At 50.2% G+C, this 22,795-nt stretch overlaps 6 protein-coding genes across 6 annotated transcripts; 4 read left to right on the top strand and 2 right to left on the bottom strand.

The window, feature by feature from the left end:
- Positions 1-37: 37 nt before the first annotated feature.
- AA0111_g2173 (hypothetical protein) lies at positions 38-6,703 on the top strand (the record flags this gene model as incomplete). Its single annotated transcript, XM_028647915.1, has 4 exons — positions 38-82; positions 130-203; positions 253-4,383; positions 4,432-6,703. 4 exons carry the CDS (start codon positions 38-40, stop codon positions 6,701-6,703), a joined length of 6,522 nt encoding a protein of 2,173 aa, XP_028510096.1.
- Positions 6,704-7,059: 356 nt separating this feature from the next.
- AA0111_g2174 (hypothetical protein) lies at positions 7,060-7,877 on the bottom strand (the record flags this gene model as incomplete). Its single annotated transcript, XM_028647916.1, has 2 exons — positions 7,060-7,530; positions 7,584-7,877. The coding sequence occupies 2 exons, from the start codon at positions 7,875-7,877 to the stop codon at positions 7,060-7,062; spliced, it is 765 nt and encodes a 254-aa protein (XP_028510089.1).
- A 1,966-nt stretch (positions 7,878-9,843) lies between these two features.
- On the top strand, positions 9,844-11,996 carry AA0111_g2175 (hypothetical protein; the record flags this gene model as incomplete). The annotated part of the gene is made up of 4 exons (XM_028647917.1): positions 9,844-9,915; positions 9,977-10,629; positions 10,675-10,881; positions 10,931-11,996. 4 exons carry the CDS (start codon positions 9,844-9,846, stop codon positions 11,994-11,996), a joined length of 1,998 nt encoding a protein of 665 aa, XP_028510090.1.
- Positions 11,997-12,920: 924 nt separating this feature from the next.
- AA0111_g2176 (hypothetical protein) lies at positions 12,921-14,225 on the top strand (the record flags this gene model as incomplete). The annotated part of the gene is made up of 1 exon (XM_028647918.1): positions 12,921-14,225. One exon carries the CDS (start codon positions 12,921-12,923, stop codon positions 14,223-14,225), a length of 1,305 nt encoding a protein of 434 aa, XP_028510091.1.
- A 1,341-nt stretch (positions 14,226-15,566) lies between these two features.
- AA0111_g2177 (hypothetical protein) lies at positions 15,567-16,439 on the top strand (the record flags this gene model as incomplete). Its single annotated transcript, XM_028647919.1, has 1 exon — positions 15,567-16,439. The coding sequence occupies one exon, from the start codon at positions 15,567-15,569 to the stop codon at positions 16,437-16,439; it is 873 nt and encodes a 290-aa protein (XP_028510092.1).
- A 1,534-nt stretch (positions 16,440-17,973) lies between these two features.
- AA0111_g2178 (hypothetical protein) lies at positions 17,974-20,216 on the bottom strand (the record flags this gene model as incomplete). The annotated part of the gene is made up of 4 exons (XM_028647920.1): positions 17,974-18,328; positions 18,376-18,554; positions 18,605-18,645; positions 18,695-20,216. The coding sequence occupies 4 exons, from the start codon at positions 20,214-20,216 to the stop codon at positions 17,974-17,976; spliced, it is 2,097 nt and encodes a 698-aa protein (XP_028510097.1).
- Between the last annotated feature and the right edge of the window lie 2,579 nt (positions 20,217-22,795).

Consider the following 22,795-nt stretch of genomic DNA (forward strand, 5'->3'; position numbering starts at 1 on the left):
TTTGCAGCGCAGTTCTGCTGCAACACCACAATTCGCGATGGCTTCGGCCACGAAGGTCCAACATTCGAAGTTCGACGCGCAGGTCAGTGTCATGCTCATCCGCGATTTTCTACCCATTAACGAGCGCAGTCGTTCAATCCCGGACTGAACGTCCTCTATCCCAGCGATGAGCAGGCAACATCAAAGGTCTCGATCAAACTCGAGTAAGTGGTCAAAAACTGAGGACGAAAGTCCAAAACTAATATCTTCGAGGATCATTGCTATTCCAGGGCTAGGAGCAGATCCGGAATATACATGGAAGAAGAACAAAGTGCATTGGTTACGTGATGCAAACATGCTGCCCAAGAAGATACCGCATGCCAAGATCAGCGTGTTCCAATATCAGTCGCAGTGGTTCGGAAAGGGATCCGTTGATGAGCGTATCGACAATGTTGCATTCAAACTACTATCTGCACTCGACCGATCTAGAGTAGGTGACACCTCAAAGGAAGACGCTAAGACACCAATCATCTTCGTCTCGCACTGTCTGGGCGGTATCATCCTTGAAAAGGCCTTACTCATGGCAAGATCACGCCAGAGAGATTTTCCTAACGTATATCCCTGGATCGCAGGATGTTTCTTTCTCGGTACTCCTTTTCACGGCACATCCAGCCAGTCCAAGGCAATGGTTCTAGCATCCATGGCTGAGGTCGCCGGCTGGGGCACGCCATCAAGCCTACTCAAAGTTCTAGAGAAAGATTCCGAAATCTTGCGCAGTCTCCTCACGGAGTTCTCTCACATGGCAAGAGAAGCCCAGTTTCGGCTATTCTGCTTCTGGGAGGAGAATGATAGCGACCTGGTCAACTACCTTGTCAAGGGAATCTCATGGCTGAAGAGCAAGGAGCGTATCGTTGACCAGTCTTCCGCAACAATTGAGTCATTCGATCACATGTCTCTTATGTCGGATCATTTCCAACTTAATAAATTCCCCGGGCCAAAGGATGGGAACTTCACTGCCGTTTCTGACGAGCTCCGTGAAACAGCCAACAAGGCAGACAGCATCATCAAAACCCGTCAGAACATGCTTCGGCAGGCTCAGGTTGATGATCGCACATATCATAGCATGATGGATGTTCTAAGCAAAGGCTTTGCCGACGTAGACGCAGCTGTAAAGGGCACTTACAGAGGGGCGAAAGGCACGAAACCGTCTTCCGTACTCGAAATCGACAGCTTCCAGACCTGGAAGACCTCGTCTGCACATCCTATCTTGTGGATTCATGGAAAGGCTGGTACCGGTCAAGGCGCGATTGCCACTTCTGCCCTCGAAAACCTCGGACAATCGCCCGATAAAAAGGCCATGATCATATCCTTCTTTTGCGACCAAGGCGATACGATGAGACGATCGCTGAAAAGCTTGCTTCAGATGGTTGTTCGCCAGATGATCGATCTCGACCAGGATCTTGCACGGCATTTACTCTCAGATTCTCGCAGCAGCAAAGACGCTGGGAAGCAAAGCTTCGATGCCGAGGAGATACTCAAGGTGCCGGCATTGTGGGTGGCACTGCACAAAATGGCAAGGGATCTATCTCGCACCAATGTTTTTATCACAGTGTATGGAGTGGAACAGCTTGCAGAAGAATCTTTGGTGCAGTTCCTGCAGTACATGACGGAGACTTTGGACACCGAGGCTGCTACAAAGGATGCAGAAGAAACCCAAACCATCAAATGGCTGCTGCTAAATCGTAGCGGCCGACGAAACATCGAAAATTGCTTGAGACCGAGATCGCTAGAGATCAACTTGAGCAGTGCGGAGAACTCTGCACACATCAGCGACGATCTCAAAGCAAACATATCTGTCAGTGTCGATGAACTTGAGCTCCCGTCATCTCTGGCATACTTCGTGAAGCGCCATATCTACTCGCGCGCGGAAGACAATTGGATCTATGTCAGCCTGGTAATACAGGAAGTCAAGAATGCTTGGAGCTCCGGGCGTACTCAACACGCAGAAATTCGCAAATTGCTAGAGTCTTTTCCATATGGTTTGACGGATATGTTCGAGCACGTGCGAAAGCGCGTTCTGAACCCGCAAGCTGAGGGTTACGAATACACGAAAGAGATCTTGCGTTGCAGGGTTTTGGCGTACGTGGCGCCGACGATGCGTGAGCTGGCTGTCATGGCTGGTCTGCCTTCGGAAGATCGGGATGATCTAGAAGAACTCAAAGCTTACATAAGACGCTGTGGTGCTTTCTTCACGTTGAGAGGCAACGATTGGGATCTAGACAACAGCACCGTAGAGTGGATCGACATCTCTGCACAAGAGCATCTCCGAAAGTATGCAAAGAACGACCTGTCTCTGGACCTCGACGATGTGCAGCACGGTATCATCGCCTTACGATCATTGGAATATATTCATCAAGCCATCGAACACCAAGAAACCTCAGAGCATGATGAAGAGCAAGAGGAGCAAGTAGAACAGCTCGATGTAGAAGAGGAAGAAGTGCCAGATCCAGCCGATGCTGATAGCAGATCAGTACAGGACGACGCGAGCGCACAAAGTGAAGAAGAAGAGACCACCGAAGACAATGATGCATCTTCTGATGTAGAAGAGGATGAAGACGAAGGTATGCTAGATGTGGATCTACGATATCCTGTTCGGTATTGGGTGGAGCATGCGAAGAGAGCCCCACCGGACGTCCTCGAGGAGATCGACTTTGACCACTCATTCTGGCGACAAGGCTCTGATGCTCGCCAAAGATGGTGGAAGACCATCGAGGACGTTCATAACATGACAGACCAGAAAGACGTGTCACCACTTCACGTCGCTGTGATCCTCGAATTTCCTGCCCTGGTCGACCACATTTTAGATCATCAGGGAACTTCCGAGGTTCATGCACAGGACTCGTTAGGATTCCAGCCCCTGTACTACGCATGCGAGAGTGGCTGCGACGAGATTGTCAATGCATTGCTTGGAGCAGGCGCCGAAGTTGATTTCTCGAGCAACAGTGCCAACCCGACTGCGCTCCACGCTGCATCGTCCAATGGCCACTACGATATCGTCGGCACATTACTCGACCGCGATGCCGATATCAATGCAACAACTCCCGATCAAGGAACAGCGCTCTATGCGGCAGCTGGCAATCTTGAAAACAGAATCGTGAAGCTTTTGCTGGACCGTAACGCAGACGTCAACGTCATCGGTGGACCTGGTCGACGAGCGATAAACATTGCCGCATTTTCAGGCAATACCGAAGCCGTTCGTCTCCTCATCGAAAAGGGCGCCGATGTCGATCCTAGTGAGGATTATCTCTATGGATCTGCACTTGGTGCAGCCGCTCGTCGTGGGCATGTCGATGTAGTCCGGCACCTGTTGTCGCATTCGTGGAGCCCTAACCGCCCAATGAAGACGTATGGAAGCTTTTTGAGTGCTGCTGCTACATACAATCATCTGGAAGTTTTCCAGGTGCTGCTTGAGAAAGAAGAAAGGATTCTTGTGCTTGAGCAGGCACTGCAAGCCGCTGCGCAACGAGGCTACGCCCCTATTGTCAAGGCCATTCTGGACAAGGAATCCCAACTGTCAACATGTACTATTCGGTACCAGAGAGCTTTCTCTTTGGCAGCGTTCTATGGCCGGACGGAAGTACTCAAGCTACTCTATCCAAAGGGTATTGATCAAGCGCAGCTGGATGAAGCGCTATACCAGGCCACCGACAACGAGCATGTCGATACTGTGGAGCTGCTTCTAGATTTCGGCGCCGACCCGGACACGGAAGGACCAACCTACGGGTTTGCATTGGCCGCTAGTGCATACGATGGTACAACCGACATCATGAAAGCTCTCCTCGCTAAGGGTGCAAACGTGAACAAACGCGGCGGAGATTATGGAACATGCCTTCAGGCCGCTGCATGGTACGGTGATGCTGAGAACGTTCAGCTACTGCTCGATAACGGGGCTCAGCTAAATACTGAGCCCATCGGCTACTATGGCAACGAATTGCAAGCCGCTGTTCACACTGGCAATGAAGAGACGATTCGTCTTCTGATCAAAGAAGGAGCCGACGTAAATGGTTTTGGCGGACACTTCTCGTATGCCATCATTGCCGCTGTCGAGCAAGGCGATAGCAATGCGACTAGAATTTTGCTCGAACATGGCGCTCACGTCAACGTAAGAGGAGGAGAGGATAACTGGCCAGTAATCTCACTGGCGGCGTCTACTCTGCTTACTGAAGATTTGGAGCTGGTCTTGAAGAACGTTGCAGATATCAACGCAGCCTGCGCCAGAGGCACGACAGCCTTGATTAATTGCGCAGATTCATGTGATGCGGATGGTTTGAGATTCCTTATTGACCACGAGGCCGACGTACACATCTCAAGTGAGAAGTACGGCACGGCCCTTCATGCTGCAGCGTATGTCCAACTACTCCCGCTACATAAGAGATACTAATCTGTTCCCAGTGCTGAAGGAGATGAGGACTGTTGTGAGGTTCTACTTGATGCTGGAGCGAACGTCAATGCCGTTGGAGGTCCATATGGAACACCACTACAAGCCGCTGCATGGGCGGAGGATATGGAAAGCGTCCGCGTTTTGTTAAAGGCTGGTGCCGATATCACCATTACCGAGCCCATATCTGGCGAGTATGGTACAGCACTACAGGCTGCCTGTGCTGCTGGATCTTTCGAAATTGTCCGGGAGTTGTTAAAGCATGGTGCTGCTGTCAATATCCGGCCAGCCAATGGAAGGTTCGGCAACGCACTATCTGCTGCCGCTGCCGGTGGATTTGAAAAGATCGTCAAGCTGCTCATCAAGCACCACGCTGATGTGAACGCCAGCGGTGGTTTGCACGGATTCCCCATCCTAGCCGCTGCTCAGTCTGGCGATATAACAGTCGTTCAGCGCTTACTCGACAACGGTGCTAATGCTTCAGCGCTAGGAGGCCTGCTTGGGTCAACTGTAGCTGCTGCAGTTCGTGGAAACGACTTGGATGTGATGCGGTTACTCATAGAACATGGAGCCGATGTGCATGCTAAAGGAGGCAAGTATGGAGATGCTCTCCAAACAGCAGCAATGAAGGCCGATATGACCATCATCGACGAATTGCTTGATCGGGCTCCCGAACTTGTCAACCACCACGCGGGCAAATACCATACTGCTCTTGTAGCTGCCTCTTACTTTAGCCGCATTGACGTGGTCGTCAAGCTGCTAGATGCTGGGGCAGACTTCCGGGTTCAAGGGGGGATGTATCGAAGTGCCATCGCCGCGGCTTCCATCAGAGGGAACAAAGCCATCCTTGAGAAATTCCTTGCGATGAAGCCTCCAGACCACTTACTGGACGAAGCTCTCGTCGAAGCCTGTGCCTATCGTCAATCGGCTTGCGTTGACGCTCTGTTGAAGGAAGGTGCTAACGTATACGCCCGGCATCCGACTAGAGGATTGGCGACTGAAGCACTTGATGCCCCAGAAGAGGAGGGACTTAACTCAGATTTGGAGGATGATGATGGAGAGGACGACGAAGACTCCGACGAGGAGGATGAAGAAGATGACGAGGATGACGAATGGGAGGCCGATGGTGTCTCCGTGTCGGAAAAGACCGACGAAGGCAGCGTCACCGACCTGGAACTGGAAGAAGAGTTGTCTGAAGAGGTGAAGATACGGAAACTATTGAAAGATGCACAGGACCGCTGCAAACGTTACCCGACGGTGAAGCGCTTCAGAACCGTGAAGCGCCGAGAGGTTCCAGCGAGTCTCAGCGTTGGAATCAACCGCCGTCCTCCTGTACCGCCATTGCCTTCGACGGCGGATCAACGTTCTTCTAGCGTGCAAGACTATGCGATGAAGTCCGAGTCTGCCTACGGCCAGCACCCTCAAGAGCCTTGGAGTCTGCCTTTCCACCTCAGGCCAGGTAATGTAGAGGCTCCAACTCATACTACCAACGCAAGCTCTCCACCTCCAGTTCCATCTTATGCTGGCTATCCTGCCCCGTTATTTGCTCAAGGTAAAACGCAGTCGCCATCATCAACGCCTGAGCGGATGCGATCACCCATGGAGCACCGACAACGGCAATACTCGGCCTCGTCTCTAGTATCAGAAAGACAAAACTCAGCTGGATCGATACCTAGCGTGCCTCAACCTAATAGGAAGGCAAGCGCGGATAACGGACTCAAAAGACAGAGTAAGGCTGTCAACCGCAAGTCAGTCGCCAACATGGAAGCGCTCAGCCGGTACCATCAACAGCGGCAATCGGCTTACATGCCACCTCTGGATCAATCAATTTCACAGCACGACTATGCTACGCCTAGCCAACAGGTTGCGTCCCCACCACCTCAATACGAAACCCCTCCCATGGTTCCGCAAGACAGCTATACTGGGGCTCCGAACCAATCCTACCCACCGCCGATGCCACAGCGACAGTCGCAGCACTTCGTTCAGCCACAGCAATGGATGTATCAAGGGCCACCACAGCCACCGCAACAGCATTATTCACCCCACACCTCGCCCCCACCACCTCCACATCCGGTGCAGCAACCTTACGTACCCTATCCTCATCAGAGTCCAGCCTCATCTACGACCTCATTCCAGAGCAGCCAGTACACGAACACTGGTAGCCAACCAGCGCACTGGGATACGCCGAACTCGAGTACAAGCACATTCGGCAACGCGCACGGTCAGGGTGAGGCGCAAGGGAGGAGGTGGGCCAGTGGCGGGTACGATGGGTCGGGGTATGGATGAGGAGTGATTAATGTTTGGGGTTTTGTTTAGGCGATTTAAGGCGTCGTATCGTGTCAGTTGGTACTGGTAACATGACATCTAGCAGAGGAACGCTAGAGAAGTTCTGGACGATCTCATTGAGGAGATGATGACGTGGAAAGGGAAAGAGGGAGGGAAGAGAAGACCAAACAAACGACTATAGGTCTACCCACGCCTGCTTTATATCAGGGCGAGGCTACTTTGAAGCCATCTCACTACGAGACACGATGACAGATGAACGGGCATGGTGCTACGGCAAGATGTCAGTAACGTGGAGCTGGGCACATAGCCATTGATAGCCTTTTGCTTGTTGCAAGAATGTATCAATAAATAACCACCTACGCCACCTTGCCGTCTCTAATTAGCCCACTCAACGTCTCATTCGCAACTGTGTATGCCGCAAACTCATCCTCGTACTTGGCCACCAATAAGTCGCTGACTATGCGCGCAAACACGACCTCACCCCAAGGGTTCAAATGAGTCCGATCCGTCCCGGTTGTGCCATTCTCACCCCAGTTGTAGGTATCTGCTCCTTTCTGACCGATCGCGTTCACGTAGGCGGTCGACGCCTTGTTTAGATCGATGACGTGCAAGTCGTTGGACTGAGCTACATCTAGTGTGATTGCGGTTTCGTTGGACAGGTTCTCGATGACGCGTTTTGTTGTGGTGTTGAATGTGCGGCGCGTTAGGGGAGTTACGAGGATGGGCGTAGCGCCTGCTTGCTCGACTTCGGAAGCAAAGGTCGCGAGGTTGTTGCGGTAGTCTGTTAGGGAGACTCCAGAGGTGGGTTTTTGGTCATTGTGGCCGAACTGTTGTGGTGTTAATTATGTATTCTTGACCCTCTCTTCTTACACTGGCATACCTGAATCGTCACGTAGACTTTGTAGTCCTCCTTGTATGTGCCGATGTCTTTGGTGACGCTGGCCCAATCGCCGCCGGCACGGAAGGATCGCGTTGTCGCGCCGCTGTGCCCGTAGTTGTGTCCTGATGAGCCGGTCGCAACAGTCTTGGAAAGAAACTCGTCGCCCCATCCGCCGTTGGTTGCTGTTGTTGAGTCGCCAGCTAGCAGCCAATATATGGGCTTCTCGGCTTGCCTGGAGATGATTGCCGGTGCTGCAAGAGCGAGAGGAAGAAGAGAGAAAGATGTTATGCGCATGATGAATGTTTGCGATTACTTCTGAGGGACGATGAAATGGACCCTAGGATGTGAGCTTGAAGTGGTACATATGTACGTTGTTAGCAGGGCGACAGCTACCCATGCTCAGCCATGAAGCCGGCGGAATGGAAGACATAGATCTTCCAAATTTGCGTTACGATATTGCATCTTCGCTTTGCCTGAAGCAGCTCTACAAGCGCTCGTGATGCGCGGAAGGAATTCCAGAAGTTGGGTGGTGGTTGTAGATCCCCGTGAAGCTGGAGTAGATGGGGAGGGACTTGCGGGGTGCGCCGCTAATCGTCAGGCACCTCGCGGTAATGTGGCCCGAGGACGTTAGTAGCGTCATGGGCAGAACATCCTCAAACTCCATACACTGATGTCGCATGGTGTTACTAGCAGTGCAAGATTATCAAATACTATTGCATAGCGTTTAGACCTTCGATGGCCGGCCAGGCAGAAAGTCTCGAAAGTGACCTTGATCGATGCAAGGCATCCACGCTTTCAAATGCTGTGTGGAACAACGATTCAAGATGGAGACGAAATTAGGAAGACAGTGGTCGATTTGTATAGGCTGACCGTAGAAGCTCCAGCTGTATGAGAAAGCACAAACGGATGTACTCCAAGTCCCACCGGCACGGATGCGAATACCATACGACTTCCGATCAGGTCCGACCTGCTAGGCGGCAGCGCAGCTCAAAGATTTGCAGGTGCCGCCAGGAAGACCACTCTCTAGAATGTCTTTTGACTCCAATACGATGCTTTTCGGAAACCAGATGGGCGCCGCTGTACAAGCTTTGCCTAGGCTTTTCTCGTCCTTCCTTCCACCTGCACATCTTCTAGCTTACTCCACACTGCTTGGAACCGAGCTGTATCAAAGTTTCGTAATGACCAAAGTTGCCTACCAAGCTCTCCCCAGATCAGCTTTTACGACTTTGCAGAAGCGTGTCTTTCCGATATACTTCCAAAGTCAGTCAATCCTTCTGCTCATCGTCGCGGCGACGTTCCCGCCTCATGGGCCCATTTCGATATTCCAAAAGAGAGGAGATTTGATAGCTCTCGCCATTGCTGGGGTCAGTACAGGGTTCAATTTGATCGTTTTTGGCCCCAGGACACAGGCTTTGATGATTGAGAGGGTCCACCAATGTAGGCATTACAGCGCGCTCAAATCGACATTTGATGGCTGATGCATGAACTAGCAACTCGTGACAACAAAGCACAGCTCAAGGGAACTATTAGCGATGATATGAAGATTCTCAATCGAGCTTTCTCTAGGGGTCATGCAATGAGCATACATCTGAACCTTATCACGATTGGAGCAACGATTTGGTACGGGCTGCGTTTGGCATCGAAGTTACAATTCGAAACTGGTTGAATTTGGTGAAGGTGGAGCTCTCTGGCGGTTTTAAGGTTCAGGATGATCAGGTAGTGAGCTCTGGGGATTTTAAGCAACTGAGAAATGATGTAGAATTTGGAAAGGTTGTTGATCAGGAAGGACTAGTGTTCTATCGAGTGCTTGTTCAATACGAATGGTTTCGCATGATGCAGTGCGACAATTATGTTAGTTTCATGGTCATTGATCTGGCCAACGGAATCCCACCCAGGTAATCTAGCGCTGATGAGTCATCCAAGGCGCCCAAGCACTACCGGCGGCCGGATGTTAGTCTTCGTCCCGTCCCGGGTTCGGTATGACATTCGCGCTCCTTTCGCACCTGCATCGATCCTGCGCCATCGCATCGGATGGAAGACACTGAACAACCCTCCGCTGCAAGAGCGGGTACATCGCGAACTACTCAAGCGTGCCAGCGATGTCGTAATCTAAAGACGCGATGTTTGCCAAGCGCCCAAACTGGACTATGCCAAAGGTGTGCTCCATCCAATCAGCGTGTCGGTAGCCCAATCGTCGCTCCCTATCGTCACTCCACACTATCTGAACCTGGCTATTCGCAAAGTGCTGACCACCCACAAGATGCTTTTCTGCCGGCAAAGAGTGCACTTGGGCCGAAGCGCCACGAAGGACAAGGAAGCTGCGGGCGCCCTCGTAAGTCGCTGTCTATTCCTGATTGGTCTTGACTTATACTGTTGGCAGCCGAATCGCGCAGGTCGAACAGAAGATCGATGGGCTCGTTGCTAAACTCGTCCATGCCGCTGCTGAAACTGAACTCACAACCGACTTTGCAAGTGCATCACAGCCGACTCCTGTAGAAACCAGAGCAGAGACGTGGCAGAAACGGGGAGTAATTAACGTCACACCGGGAAGCTGGATACCGACACCATCTTTCGAGACCGGTACCTTGCAGCATGAGAACAGCACCGAGGCCGCGTCAGAAAGTGCTGAAGCCGATCGACAGTACCTCGAAAGTCTTCGCAGCATACACAGATACAGTGATCGTGAAGATGCTCCTCCGGCTCCTGAGGGGTTTTTTAGGCCGTCAAAACGCCCCGAAGCACCCATTGAACACGAAATTGTTCAACAAATGCTGTGTTCAGGTGAAGCTGACGTATTGTTGAACGAGTATCGTAACATGTCGGCAACGTTCCCTTTCGTAATGCTACCTCCGCAGATCACTGCTGAACAGTTGCACGAGCACAGACCTATGCTCTTACTGGCTGTCATTCTGGTATCATCATGGAAAGAACACACACGCCAGATGCAGCTTGATGGTGTCTTTCGCACAGAACTTGCTCATCGAACGATTATCCAACCCCGCAGGACACTGGGCCTAGTTCAAAGTGTATTGGTCTACTTGTCATGGTATGCCAGTGCTCACATTCCGTCATAAGATGCTAATCGGTATAGGTATCACTTCGTTTTTAGCCACAAAACACAGCAGATATTCTTCTTACACAACCTCGTCACAGGACTGGCGCTCGATATTGGTCTGCATCAAGACTTCCAACCTATTGGCTTTCCAATGCCACAGCGGCCTAAAGCTCCACCGCCACCGCCTGGAGAGTTGCGCGAGAGACATCGTGCTTTCCTGGGTTGTTATTACCTTTCTTCCATGTAAGTATCGCAATGGTACCTTCTTTGATCCTATGTTGACTTGAAACAGGGTCGCTACAGGCTTACAGAAGCCAAACCTGTTAAAACATAACTCTATCATGTCAGAATGGGCGCAAAGCTTGAAACAGAATCGAGAGTACGAGACGGACGAGACTATCAATCTGCTCATATCTTTACGGCAGATCGATGACCAAGTACAAGATGCGCTCTTCACAGCCGATGGTTCGCAGCTCCCAATTTCCGATGGGCGAGCATTGATGCATGTCCGATTTATAGATGCACAACTCGATACATGGAAGAGAGAATGCGACGGTGTTGCATCACAAAGACTACTCGAACTTTCTTTCTCGTACGCTAAGATGCAACTACATAGCGTAGCTCTTCGCTCGTCGCCCTCGGAGCTACCGGCGTCGGTACGTTCATCGCAAATCAACAGCTTACTCTCGTCACTTGAGGCCGGCAAACGATTCTTGGATACACTCCTTTCGTTTCCAGCTCAAGAGTATCACCTGATATCGTTCTCGGAATGGATGCGTTTGCCCGCGGTCATTATGACGGTCGCCAGACTATGCATCCCCTCTGAACAACATGCCACCATCGGATGGGACACTCAAGCTGCGCAAGACAGGGTGCGCCTAGATCTCTGCCTTGAGTCAATCTGCTATCGAATGTCAACCCTAACGGCCTTTGATAAGACAAAGCGGCCTGAGACTGACTTCTGGCACGCTATGCAAATGATCAATGATCTGACGAAGAATTGGTACATTCACAAGATCCGACCGGAGCGACCTAGCCAGACACCATCAATGCCCACATCCGGCGACTCGATCGAGCACAGTGTAAGCGAGGGCTCATGCCCTATCACTGGCGCACCTAGAGTGCATTCAACCCACCATGCGAGCGACCGATACAACCACTTACCTGACACCAACTATATGGATGAGTTCAACATGGAAAGACCTCCCGACACTGAGGCCAACAGCGACCCTTTTGCGCTTATGAGAAGTGCCGATTTCGACATGGGCCAGTTCTTCGATATGGCAGGGAGCATTTGGGGGGAGGACAGCTACAACAGCTATGCTGGCATGTCGTTTGGAGGTGGTGGTCAGTTCTGATCCCTGGGCTTGAATCATCGACAGTGTGACACAAGCAGTCATGTGCGAATAGTTACAGCATCTTGAAGCTATGCAAGACGTTCGCTCGTGCGGATGCAACACTGGCATCGCAGATCGTTTGCCGACAAGCTCGTGGGCACGTCTCGAGGCCCTGTTCCAAATAGGTGTAGCGCGATTGCTGATCCTGCGTTCTTTGTACAAGAGATATGTATCTTTTGTCCGCTGTATCGTAGTCATCAAGGCTGGAAGTGTATTCATGCTCATGTTACTGTCCAAAGCAAATCGGCTTCAACCACGCTCAACCTCTCTAGGTACGTTTCAGTGCCGAATACATCTAGAAAAAGATAAAACGATCAAAGGACAATTTCCTTCGCCAGACACAGAAACAAAGCATCGCGTACTTCCGCTTACCGCTAATTCATACCTTCCTTTCTGACACTAATCCGCCAACCCGGCGCCGTCCAATACCAGTCCCAAGTTACCACCTACACTGCACCCCGCAATCCAGGTGTCAGTTTCAGATGCCACGAGCACGCCACGCGTGGTTTGGAAACTTGTGCTAGTCCTTTACGGGCCGCGAGATGGTGGTGTCGCTTGGAAAAATGTGATTGGCTGTAAACGTAAAATTGTTGACGCTTGCACTGCTGGGCGAGTCGGCGATCGCTAACCGGTTTGCACGTGCAGGGGCCAGCCCGGAAATTCGTCGCATGTGTGACATCAGCTGGACCCTGCATTCACGCCTTGAAATTTAGGACGTTGACGCGTTTGGGGTGTATTCGCTATAACAGGTCGAAGATATATCTTGTGTGACGTACTCGCGGTCGTTGCAATTTGCAAGAGTGTTAATACTCGCAAGACCCTTTGCCTTTTTCTTGCAAATCACCATACTTCCATCTTGCACACCCGCTCGATTCGCATATTACCATGAAAGCCTTCAAGAGCTTCGTCAACAAGCGTCGGCAGAGTTTCCAAAACCGCGGCAAAAAAGAGAATGATCCAGCACCGGCACCGGCACCTGCCAACGCCAACGCCAACACCGAGAATGAGAAGCGCGCAGCCGCTCCGGAAGCCAACGCTGAACAGCAACAAGTAATGGCTGAAGCCGCACCTGGCACTCTTCAGTTGGCACTGCAGAACAAGTCCAATTCCAGCACCGTATATGCATACATTACAGGCCTTGCTCTGGAACGGAACAACACCCCCCTCTTTGTGAAAGCAGACGGCCAGTCCATCTACTATCCAACAGCGCCCAAGGATATCCAGCAACCACTCCAGGCCGACGTTGCTATTCCACTTGGGGCTCCTGGCAACACTGTCAACGTCAGGATCCCAAAGATCGCCGGCGGTCGTATCTGGTTCAGCATTGGTGCAAAGCTTACTTTCCTCCTCAACCCAGGTCCTGCAGTTGTAGAGCCCAGTGTGACCAACCCCAGCGACCCTAACTTCAATATCAACTGGTCTTTCTGCGAGTTCACTTACAACGACGCGCAACTGTTCGCAAATATTAGCTATGTCGACTTTGTCAGCATTCCTGTTGGGCTCAGCTTGACCAACACCCAAGGCAAGACCCAAACAGTGCCAGGCATGGGTGCCGATGGCATGCGGAGAGTCATAGAAGAGTTGCGTGCGCAAGCCAAGCGCGACGGTCGACCTTGGGATAAACTGATCTACGAGCACGACGGACAGCCATTGCGAGTCCTGAGTCCAAACAACCTTCTCGTCGGAAACGCCGATGCATGGGGTAACTACTGGGACGGCTACATCCAGGCGGTATGGAACAAGTACCGTAATGAAGACATGATCATCAACACCCAAGCCGCAGCTGGCAATCTCAAGGGCCGTGTCCAAGGCAACGAGCTTCAGCTTGGCCAAGCAGGAAACTTTGCTGCTCCTTCAGCTAGGGATATCTTTACCTGTAGCACTGGACCATTCGCGACTGGATCGAATCAAGCGCGCAATGCAGTCATTCCGCGCCTCGCTGCTGCTTTCAACCGTAGCATCTTGCTGAATACACCTGGTGACCAGTTCCCGAATGGCAGTAACCCAGGCCAGTACTACAAGGACCCAACAACCAACCACTACTCGCGCATCGTTCATCAGGTCCAGAAGGACGGTCGTGGCTATGCATTCCCGTACGATGACGTTGTTCCGGATGGCGGTCAAGATGTTGCTGGCACAATCTTCGACGGCAGCCCGAAGCTGTTCACTATCGCTGTCGGTGGCCAGTGAGCGCACATCTTCGGTGCGGACGTGAAGGATTGGTGATGTATTTACGATATGATGAGTACATATTCTATATGCTTCTGTATATGCTTGTTCACAGACTTTGGATGACGTGGGGATTTGAGAGATGAAGGGAGGGTATATAGTTGGCTTCTAGTACATATTTGATGATTAATGGATTTTGCATACTTGCCCTGATGTTTCTTTTCATGAATCGTTGCTTTTGATGATCACCAAGGCAGTGTGCACGTCCCGAGGTCTGCCGTGCCTGTCACATGCCAACAAGTACCTAGCGCTTACGTCACTGGTCTGGCAAGTTAGCCTTGCCAGCTGGCTAGAACTTCACCTACGCACATAGCGTAGATGCGCGACAGGCCAGACCGAGAATTCCGATATGAAACGATTACTTCCAACACCAGTCACTGTGGACTAACAGATGCCAAGTTCTAGCGGGAAATGACGTCACCAAGATCGCCAGACAGTCTACGCGTTGTGTCGACAAAGCACATCTTTCCAGCCGCAGACTTCGACTTTCGCACCTCTAGGCCTTGACTGCTTGGGTTTTTACACTTAAACGTTTTTAGCTGCAATTCGTCCCGTCCCTTACTCTACAACCTGGACGAATATTTCTTCCCTTCACCGAATATTGGGTTTTATGACTGGAGACCTTCAACTTGCAATAGCATATCAATGAGAACCGCCCCAAGCCACTCTATCATCAAAGTACTACGAACAGAATTAAAGCTGATGCTCTGAGTTCCCAGTTTGATCACTGTATGATGGGAGAGTCCTTGTGAAGAAACCAGGTTGAGCATCAAAGGCCGTGCGGGCGCGTTTGACAAGTATCCATCCAAGAAGGCTACCATCTGCACCTTATTTCTTGTCTCCTTCATCGATTTCCTACAACAAGTATTGTCCTTGCTCGGATGTACCTTTCTTGGCCGGCGTGCTGCGTTCACCATCAACTATGGGGGCGCTGCTTCAATCGGTCTAGTAGAAGGCATTTTCTAGCTCGAACAGTTGATGTTATGGATATTTAATACCTTTCAGAAGCACTGACAGTATAGAACACACCCGTGGTTGACCCGATAGAGTGCGTCTCATCCCACATCGTCCTTGCGACAAAGCGCCATGAGTAGGGTCGCATTCACTACAGATGCGTCACGCACACACCACAACACGCGAACGGTCAGATGGTCTCCCATCACGACAAAAAACGACTCTCTGATACTCTTTTGCTGCACCTCTACGCCCCGACTGGTCATCTTCCTGATTTCCGCCCTTTCAACCTCCGCGAACACGTTGGAATTGTAACCCTAACGAGGACGCATATACTTCGACCGCATCATGAGCTCAGCATCATCCGGAGCTGAAGGACCACAGACACCTGAAGATGTGGGAAGAGATCAACCGGAGCCAGAGATTGATGAACTGGGTCGCGTCAGGGTTGCGAACAAGTACGCCACGATTATTGCATCCAGACAGGCATACGGCCAACTCTTGTCGCCGGGACGGAGAAGCCGCATGGAATTGTGGGTCGAGCGTCTGCCCTACGACTGGCATTTTGAGGACGCGAACACAGCTTGCCTGATTGCAGTCACAGTGTATAAAGACTGGCTAGATTGGTCAGAGTCGAAAGCATTCTCCTGGCTCGACAAGCTCACCAAGTTTGAGCGCCGCTTTAGAGTTGCTGGGGTCGCATATCACAAGATTCCGTATGCGCTGCGACATGCCTCAACTGTTACTAATAGCTACCGAATAAACCCTGTCATCTTAGTACGTCTGAGTCAAATATTCGAGACCGATGGTCCACGTGCTCAGCAGTCATTCTTCCGCCCGTGGATTCAAATCTCCAATGCTGCCAAGGAAGTGTTAGGAAATTTGATAGCGAACAAGAACGAACCGGAGGATATTGATCGGCTTCGCATACTGGAGTCTGGATCCGAAGTTGCGTTGTCGTTGCTAGCAAATTCACTGCCTAACTTGGAATCTGCATTGGCGTGGGTCGAGGAATACGTCGCAGACCTCGCTGATCGCTCCGACATTGATGGAAGTGACAATCTGGCCGCCAAGCATAGCCGTGAAGGAGGCTTGTTTCGGAGATGGATACAGACCTTCACAGAAATTGAGTTGGGCACGGTACAATCTCAGTCTGAATTCACGGAAGGTTTCGTTGATGCTGTGTCAGGAGATGAGGATATTGTGGAGTATAAATACTAGGATGCGTTGGCGAAAGCGATGTGAGTCTAGCGCTCAGCACCGCAGCGTGAGTTTGGAGGAAGAACTAATGATACAGCAACTCATCCAGCCCACAAGACTGTGAGTTGCTATTAAATCCGCGTCATGTCTGCGTTCCTAGTCCTATAAAGTTTACTATCTCCAGCTTGCGATCGACATTTGCGATAAATTTAGAGGGAAATTAGGCGATGAACAAGGCAAGCGAGTACACAGTGTTAATGAAGTGCACATTGTTGTTGATGAATTTGCATAACGCTCGTTGTCGCAACATCATAAGTCGCGTTGATGCGCAATCTCTCTTCGTTGTTCCTAGAACTGCGCAACCGAAAACACGCAATAAGGTCTTCGGCCCGATCCGTATTGTAACGAGGAATTGGCTGGATACTACCATCATGTGTCGGCAATGTACGACTATAGATCCGGGTTCAGAGGAGTCATGCTCAATAACCTTTCGCATCCGCATCCGGGACATTTTGAACCGTATCGATCATCTCTTACGGAGTTGCAACAATCTTGAAGACCGGTATAGAGAGGCAGGTATCGTTTTCCACAAAACCGAACGTGCATGTCGCCTTGCATGCGAACGGAACACCGAGTGGGCAGCTCTTTACACCCCCCTCGAAAAGGCTTTTCTTATTGATAGCTACGAAGATATCTTTGCTCCTCTCAAGGACATGGTTACGCGTCTCATGAAACTTCGCATCAAAGTGCAGCATGTTCCATCGGCTGCTACGGCGGGCGAGCTCATGGTTGCGTTTTGGCATGACTTGGCTCCTCCGACCGATGCTCTGATAGCGGAGTTTGAGACGTTCAAACAGTACATCAGTAAACTTCAGTCGGACGCTTATACCCTACGGTTGTTCAACAAGAAGTATTTTCAGGTGAATGATCTGGGCGTTCATAACGCTTGGTATGATCCTGTAGTGGATATGATCAACAACAAACGAACTGTGCGGAGCCGTGTCGGTGAATTCACTCTGTTTGCTGACTGGGTTCACAGCTTACCAGAGGCGCAGCGCGCTCTGGAGGTGCAAGCTGGGCATGATGGATTCAATCCTTCTGGGACTCTATTTGAAGACAGGCTTTTTGCTTATTCGATGGACTTGATCTGGCGTACGAATGAGAGGTTCATACCTGATCGTCGTCAGCCCAGTCGTGGTATGCAGCACGACAGAACTTGATTTCTCTCGATGAATATGGCTTTTCATGTTTCGTGTGCAGACCACGGCATTTTTTAACCCTAGGATAGAAAGCCTCTTTGAATTTGCGGCGTATGTAACGAGATAACTAGTAGTTTGGACGCCAACCAAGTTTTTGTACCGTTATGAAATCCAACTACCGTGGCTTCGAGTAGGATAACAATGGGGAATGGCCATCAAGAGATCGAGCGTCGTCGGAAGTGAATTGCACCAACAAAGTGATCTAAATGCAATGATGAAAGATGGGCATACAGATGCAAGATGGAGGAACTGCCGATTACCCCAATCAAAAGACCACCACCATTGCAGATTTCGACTTAATCAGCATCCTGACCTTTCGGATCGTCGATGACCTCGGGACCATTTTTGAAAACATCCTCATTCTCCATCTTCCAGTATTCGGTAAACCTGGCTATCCAGTCGGGATGTACGCAGCCCAAATCCTTGGCTTTGACGCCATACTGGATGGGATAATGGATGCCGAAGTATATCCTAGAGGCTACTTCCAGTGGCTTCTCGTTCCTGGCCATCTGAACTGCGATAGGAAGTTTCTGGAGTGCTTGTTCGCCTGCGACTAATTGTGGGTCACATCCGTACGAGTAAGCAATGGCATGTGCCTCTGGCCAAACGCCGGGCTTTGTGGTGGCAAGATTGCCGTAGGTTGAAACCGGACTACGAAAGTTAGCCCATGTAGAATCAGGATAAGTCATTATGCTTACACAGCATAGCAGAAGTCTCTTTTACGTTTCACGACGATGAAAATTCGCACCTGAGCGGGTGCTATGTCGCTATGCTTTACTCGAGTGGACTGGTATAGACCAGTCACATCGCCGTAGTGATTAGTCAAGAGATCGGCAGAATCATCCTCGACGGCTTCGTTGAAAAGCATAGCAAACATCTGGAAGGATGGTTAGCCTAACGGTCACAGTTATGTTCAGTTTTACTCACCCTTCCTTCTATAAAGAAGGCCTGATTTCTGACCCGGAAGCCTTCTAGTCGTCAGCTATCACGCCAAGATTATGAGAATACTATACTTACTTGAATCCGGCAATTCGTAAACGTCCCACATTGAAGTATCTTCGTTCAATACCGTGGAATTTGGCTCGTATTCTGTCTGGGAAGCTATTGCCTCACGACTTTGATTGGTATCACTATGATCGTTGCGAGGGCTCATAATTCTCCACCCTCCAGCGTTTGCGATACTGGACATAAGCTCTTTCGCTGCCATAACATAGGCAATGCTCCGATTTTTAGATGTCGCAATAATCATGCCATACAATTCTCTGCCAGCCTTGTCGGAGACCAGCGATCCGCTATCACCATTCTCAATCACACCCTCGTGAGCAAGTTCGTGAATCAACTGAAAACGTTCACTGCCTGAAAGACTCATGATTTTCGGAACAGTCCTGAGGGTACCGGAGATGGGACCGCGCCTCGTCCATGTCGTGACTGGAGAAGACTTGGGTTCAACTGCATGTAATTGAGCGTCTTTTTCCCGGTTTGAAGAGGCGAGATCTACAAGCTCTTGTTGGATTTTGGAATCGTTAATAGTGATGATAGCGCAATCTGTGGAAATATCGAGGTCCTCATCAGTGGATAATTCTCCAAGTCTGAGTAGTCCAGATGGTGGGTCGTTGGCGATATCAAGAGATCCGTAAGGCATGGCCGATGCAGTCACAGGGACTTTTAGTGAAACTGGTGTTGTGCCTGCAGTATAAGAAGTCTTCTCGTTGCATTCTTCTTCTTCTTCACTGTCGCTATCAAACGGTATACCGAGATCGTCTATTCCGCTATCGATCGAAGGAGAGTCGCGATTCCATGGGCTAAAAACATGGGCGACTGTAAGATATTTGTAAGTTGCGCCGTTGTATATCAAGTTTCCGGTTGCCATTCTTGATTTTTTGGTAGCTGTGTTCACATGGATTGACATCGCTGTCGTCTGTAGCCGCTGTTCTGGGTCGTAGTAGGCTGTTTTGGAGACAGGGACACCTGGTTGGCTTGGCAGAATCGATTTAGTGTCTTCCCTGTTTTCCGAATCCAATCTTCCGGGTCTAGAGAAGGAAGAATCTGCTATTGAGTCACCAGAACCTTCACTAGACGATCGTGCAACAGCGTGGATGGGACCTGACGGGAGATACTTCAGAAATCCTATCTCATAGTTCAAATCCTTCAAAATGCCGCTGTTTTTGATAGCGCGTTCGGCCTCTTCGCGTGATCGCTTGTCCTCGCTTGAGATGATGATCATGGGCTTTGCCTTCTGCGGCGTCTTTCCGACCATAAAGAGTGATACAGCAACTTCACTGAAGGACTCTCGTCGTGACTGATTCAGTTCTTTCATTAGTTCTGTCTCTTTATTCTTGTAATCTTGCGCACATGTTCCCTTCGCCTCCCAGCATAGTTGGCCACGTTTCCATTTCGTGTTCGCTATGTGATCAACTTGAACCGGATTGTCGACATCAACTGAACTCTGATAATCCACTCGGATTCTTTGGCGCACCTTGGCACTGAATTGTGAAAGATTTGTCTCTGGTTTCGCGGACTTAGATGAGCATTGCTTCATCGTCACAGAACAGGCTGCCTGATTTGGGTCTTCGTTCTGGCCCTGACTAGCAAATAGCATCATTGCAGTGATGTGGTGGGTTGTAAACAAATACGGTTCGGCATATCATGGAAAACTATTTTATGAGAGTACTTTTCGAATATATCGCCTTTTCTTGCCAGATTATAACGTCCAAAGATTGCGAGTGAGCTGTGCTACCAACGAACCCCGCATTATAGTCTGGTAGCTAAGCTGCCCCAACGAACAACGCATCATCCGGTGAGTGCTCAGCCCCCAACGACGCCACATCTCTATGCAAACCTTGTCCGGAATGCAGAGCCTTTCGGGTACACAGCCCAAGGCATAAGTAGCTTATCATAATATGTCCTCACCTTTTTGTGTATCTCAAACGCACTCAATTACGAATATGTCCCTCTCCGGAAGTGCCAATGAAGAAATTCTACAGATTGCTTGTAAACGCAAGATTCTAGAAGCCTTTTGGCCATGTAGTACTGCGCCACTACTAGCAGTAAGAGACGAATGGGAGCAATGCCCGTGGAATGCGTATTTTCGACATTATACAGCAGAATGCATGAAAGCGATTGGACCCGATCGTGGCGAGCATGTTACCATCCGAGAGCATCAAGACGTCATAACGATTGTTCGACAAATCGAAGCAGGAGCTACGAAAGAGATGATAAAAAGATCACTTGCGTTGCTAGATACGCGGCAAAGAAGTGAGGAAGCTAGAAACCGTATGGCGGAAGGTTCTATTCGCCTTGTAGCGCGCTTGTTTCTGATGGTTGATGTGGGAGCTCCATCAAAGTATTGGATATGGGGTCCTAGTTTCTTGCCTTGGGATGACGAGCATGCCGATCTAAAGACCGTACTTGCGAATCACTTCGTCGTGAGCTCAAGACAGACTGAAAATCTGGTGTTTGAGGAAGAGTTCACCGCATTCAATCTGCAGCGCTTCACTGGGATAAGAATTCAATGGAGCAATAATCTCACCGATCATCTGCGACTGATCGACAACGAGCGAAGGCTTTGCATTTTCCATCATGCGACTTTCCTCCAGCATCAAACGAGGTCAGCCTTCATCCATCCTTTTTTTGTCAGCTACTAACTGGTATAGTGAGATCTTTCCAAAGAATCTCATTGACGAAACGCTTCGAACGTTGGACTTATTGTTCCCACGACAAGACACAGATACCCAAAGATGGTTGAAATCCCAACAATCGCGAGACGATGAAACTTTAGCTCCGGACATTTCGCTGCTAAATCGAAACATGATGTTGTCGACTGATCGCCGTGCTATAAACTTCGAGTACTGGCGCGATGAATTGATGAGCTTGAAGGAAAGATTCGATCAGCCTAAGCCGACCTCCCTCTCTCAATTCTGGTACGACCGAAGAAATCGGTCTCAATGGTACACTTTCTGGGTTGCCGTCACAGTCCTTTGTCTCACGGTCTTCTTCGGCCTTGTGCAAAGCATAGAGGGGGCTTTGCAGGTATACAAAGCATACCATCCAGTACCCAGTTAGACACAGGACCAACGTTACTTGTGATATCTGGGTGTATACCGCCGCATCAAGCTTGAAACTACTAGCATCTCGATTGTTCGTTCTTCTACAGGGATCAAGAACATCGCATAGCGTTACGTTCCTCTTCCAACAGGTCCGAGGCATCAGCGACAACGAATAGCGGTTCGACGGTAACGTTGAGTTTCGTGCTTCTCATCGGACCGTAGAAGTTGCATCCAACGTGGAACTGCACCTTGGAAGTATTCACTGTGGCTGACATCTACATGCTGATGGAATCAAATGTTGCGAACATCTTCAGGGTGCAGCACAATGAATATGAGCTCATCTGTCTGAATATTTACACAGTTGACTGAGGCTCGCGCAGTGTAAGCCCATCTGCTCCAGCCACCCCCGGTTATTCTTCATTAGCCATAACAATATGTTTTCGAGCTTCGACGTCGTCTTATCTGATAGTAGATGGTTGGATATCGTCTTCTTCCTGATCTTATTGCTTTACTTATGGGCATGCGTAGTATTGGGGGGCTGTACCGCAGCTAAGGTGGCGGCAAGCGCGCTGAACGTATTGTGGAATCACAAGTGCGGCTGAAATTGCCTATTTCCAGGCAATTATTCTCTGAGGAAGCCACAAACAGGGAAGAGCCCCATGCACATAGTAGCGCACTTGGTCCCATAGGTCCACGAGTTCAACCACAACAGCTAGGCACACCCTGACATACGCGTTTCCGGCATGACGAATACTTTTACCCATAATAATATGCTTTCGTCCTTGTCGCCTGTTGGCCCCCACAGATCACGGTATCCAGGGAGTAAGCAATACTATCACGTTACCACCCAAACAGTGATGTAACGGGGCTGCATGCATCAGCCGAGACCCAGCGCGGAACCGTCGTTCCGCGCTTGTTCCCGGCGGATGCCCCTCCCAAGATTCGGCCCGCCATCGCAGATTCACCGGAAAATGTGGGCAATGAAGGACCTCTACATAAGGAAAATGGCTAGACAAGATCGCATTTCGCCATGGAACTAGACGCAACTCTATTTCAACGTCGCAACTACGTC

The sequence above is a fragment of the Alternaria arborescens genome (assembly GCF_004154835.1).
Source record: "Alternaria arborescens strain FERA 675 chromosome Unknown contig_4, whole genome shotgun sequence".
In the NCBI taxonomy this organism is placed as follows: domain Eukaryota; kingdom Fungi; phylum Ascomycota; class Dothideomycetes; order Pleosporales; family Pleosporaceae; genus Alternaria; species Alternaria arborescens.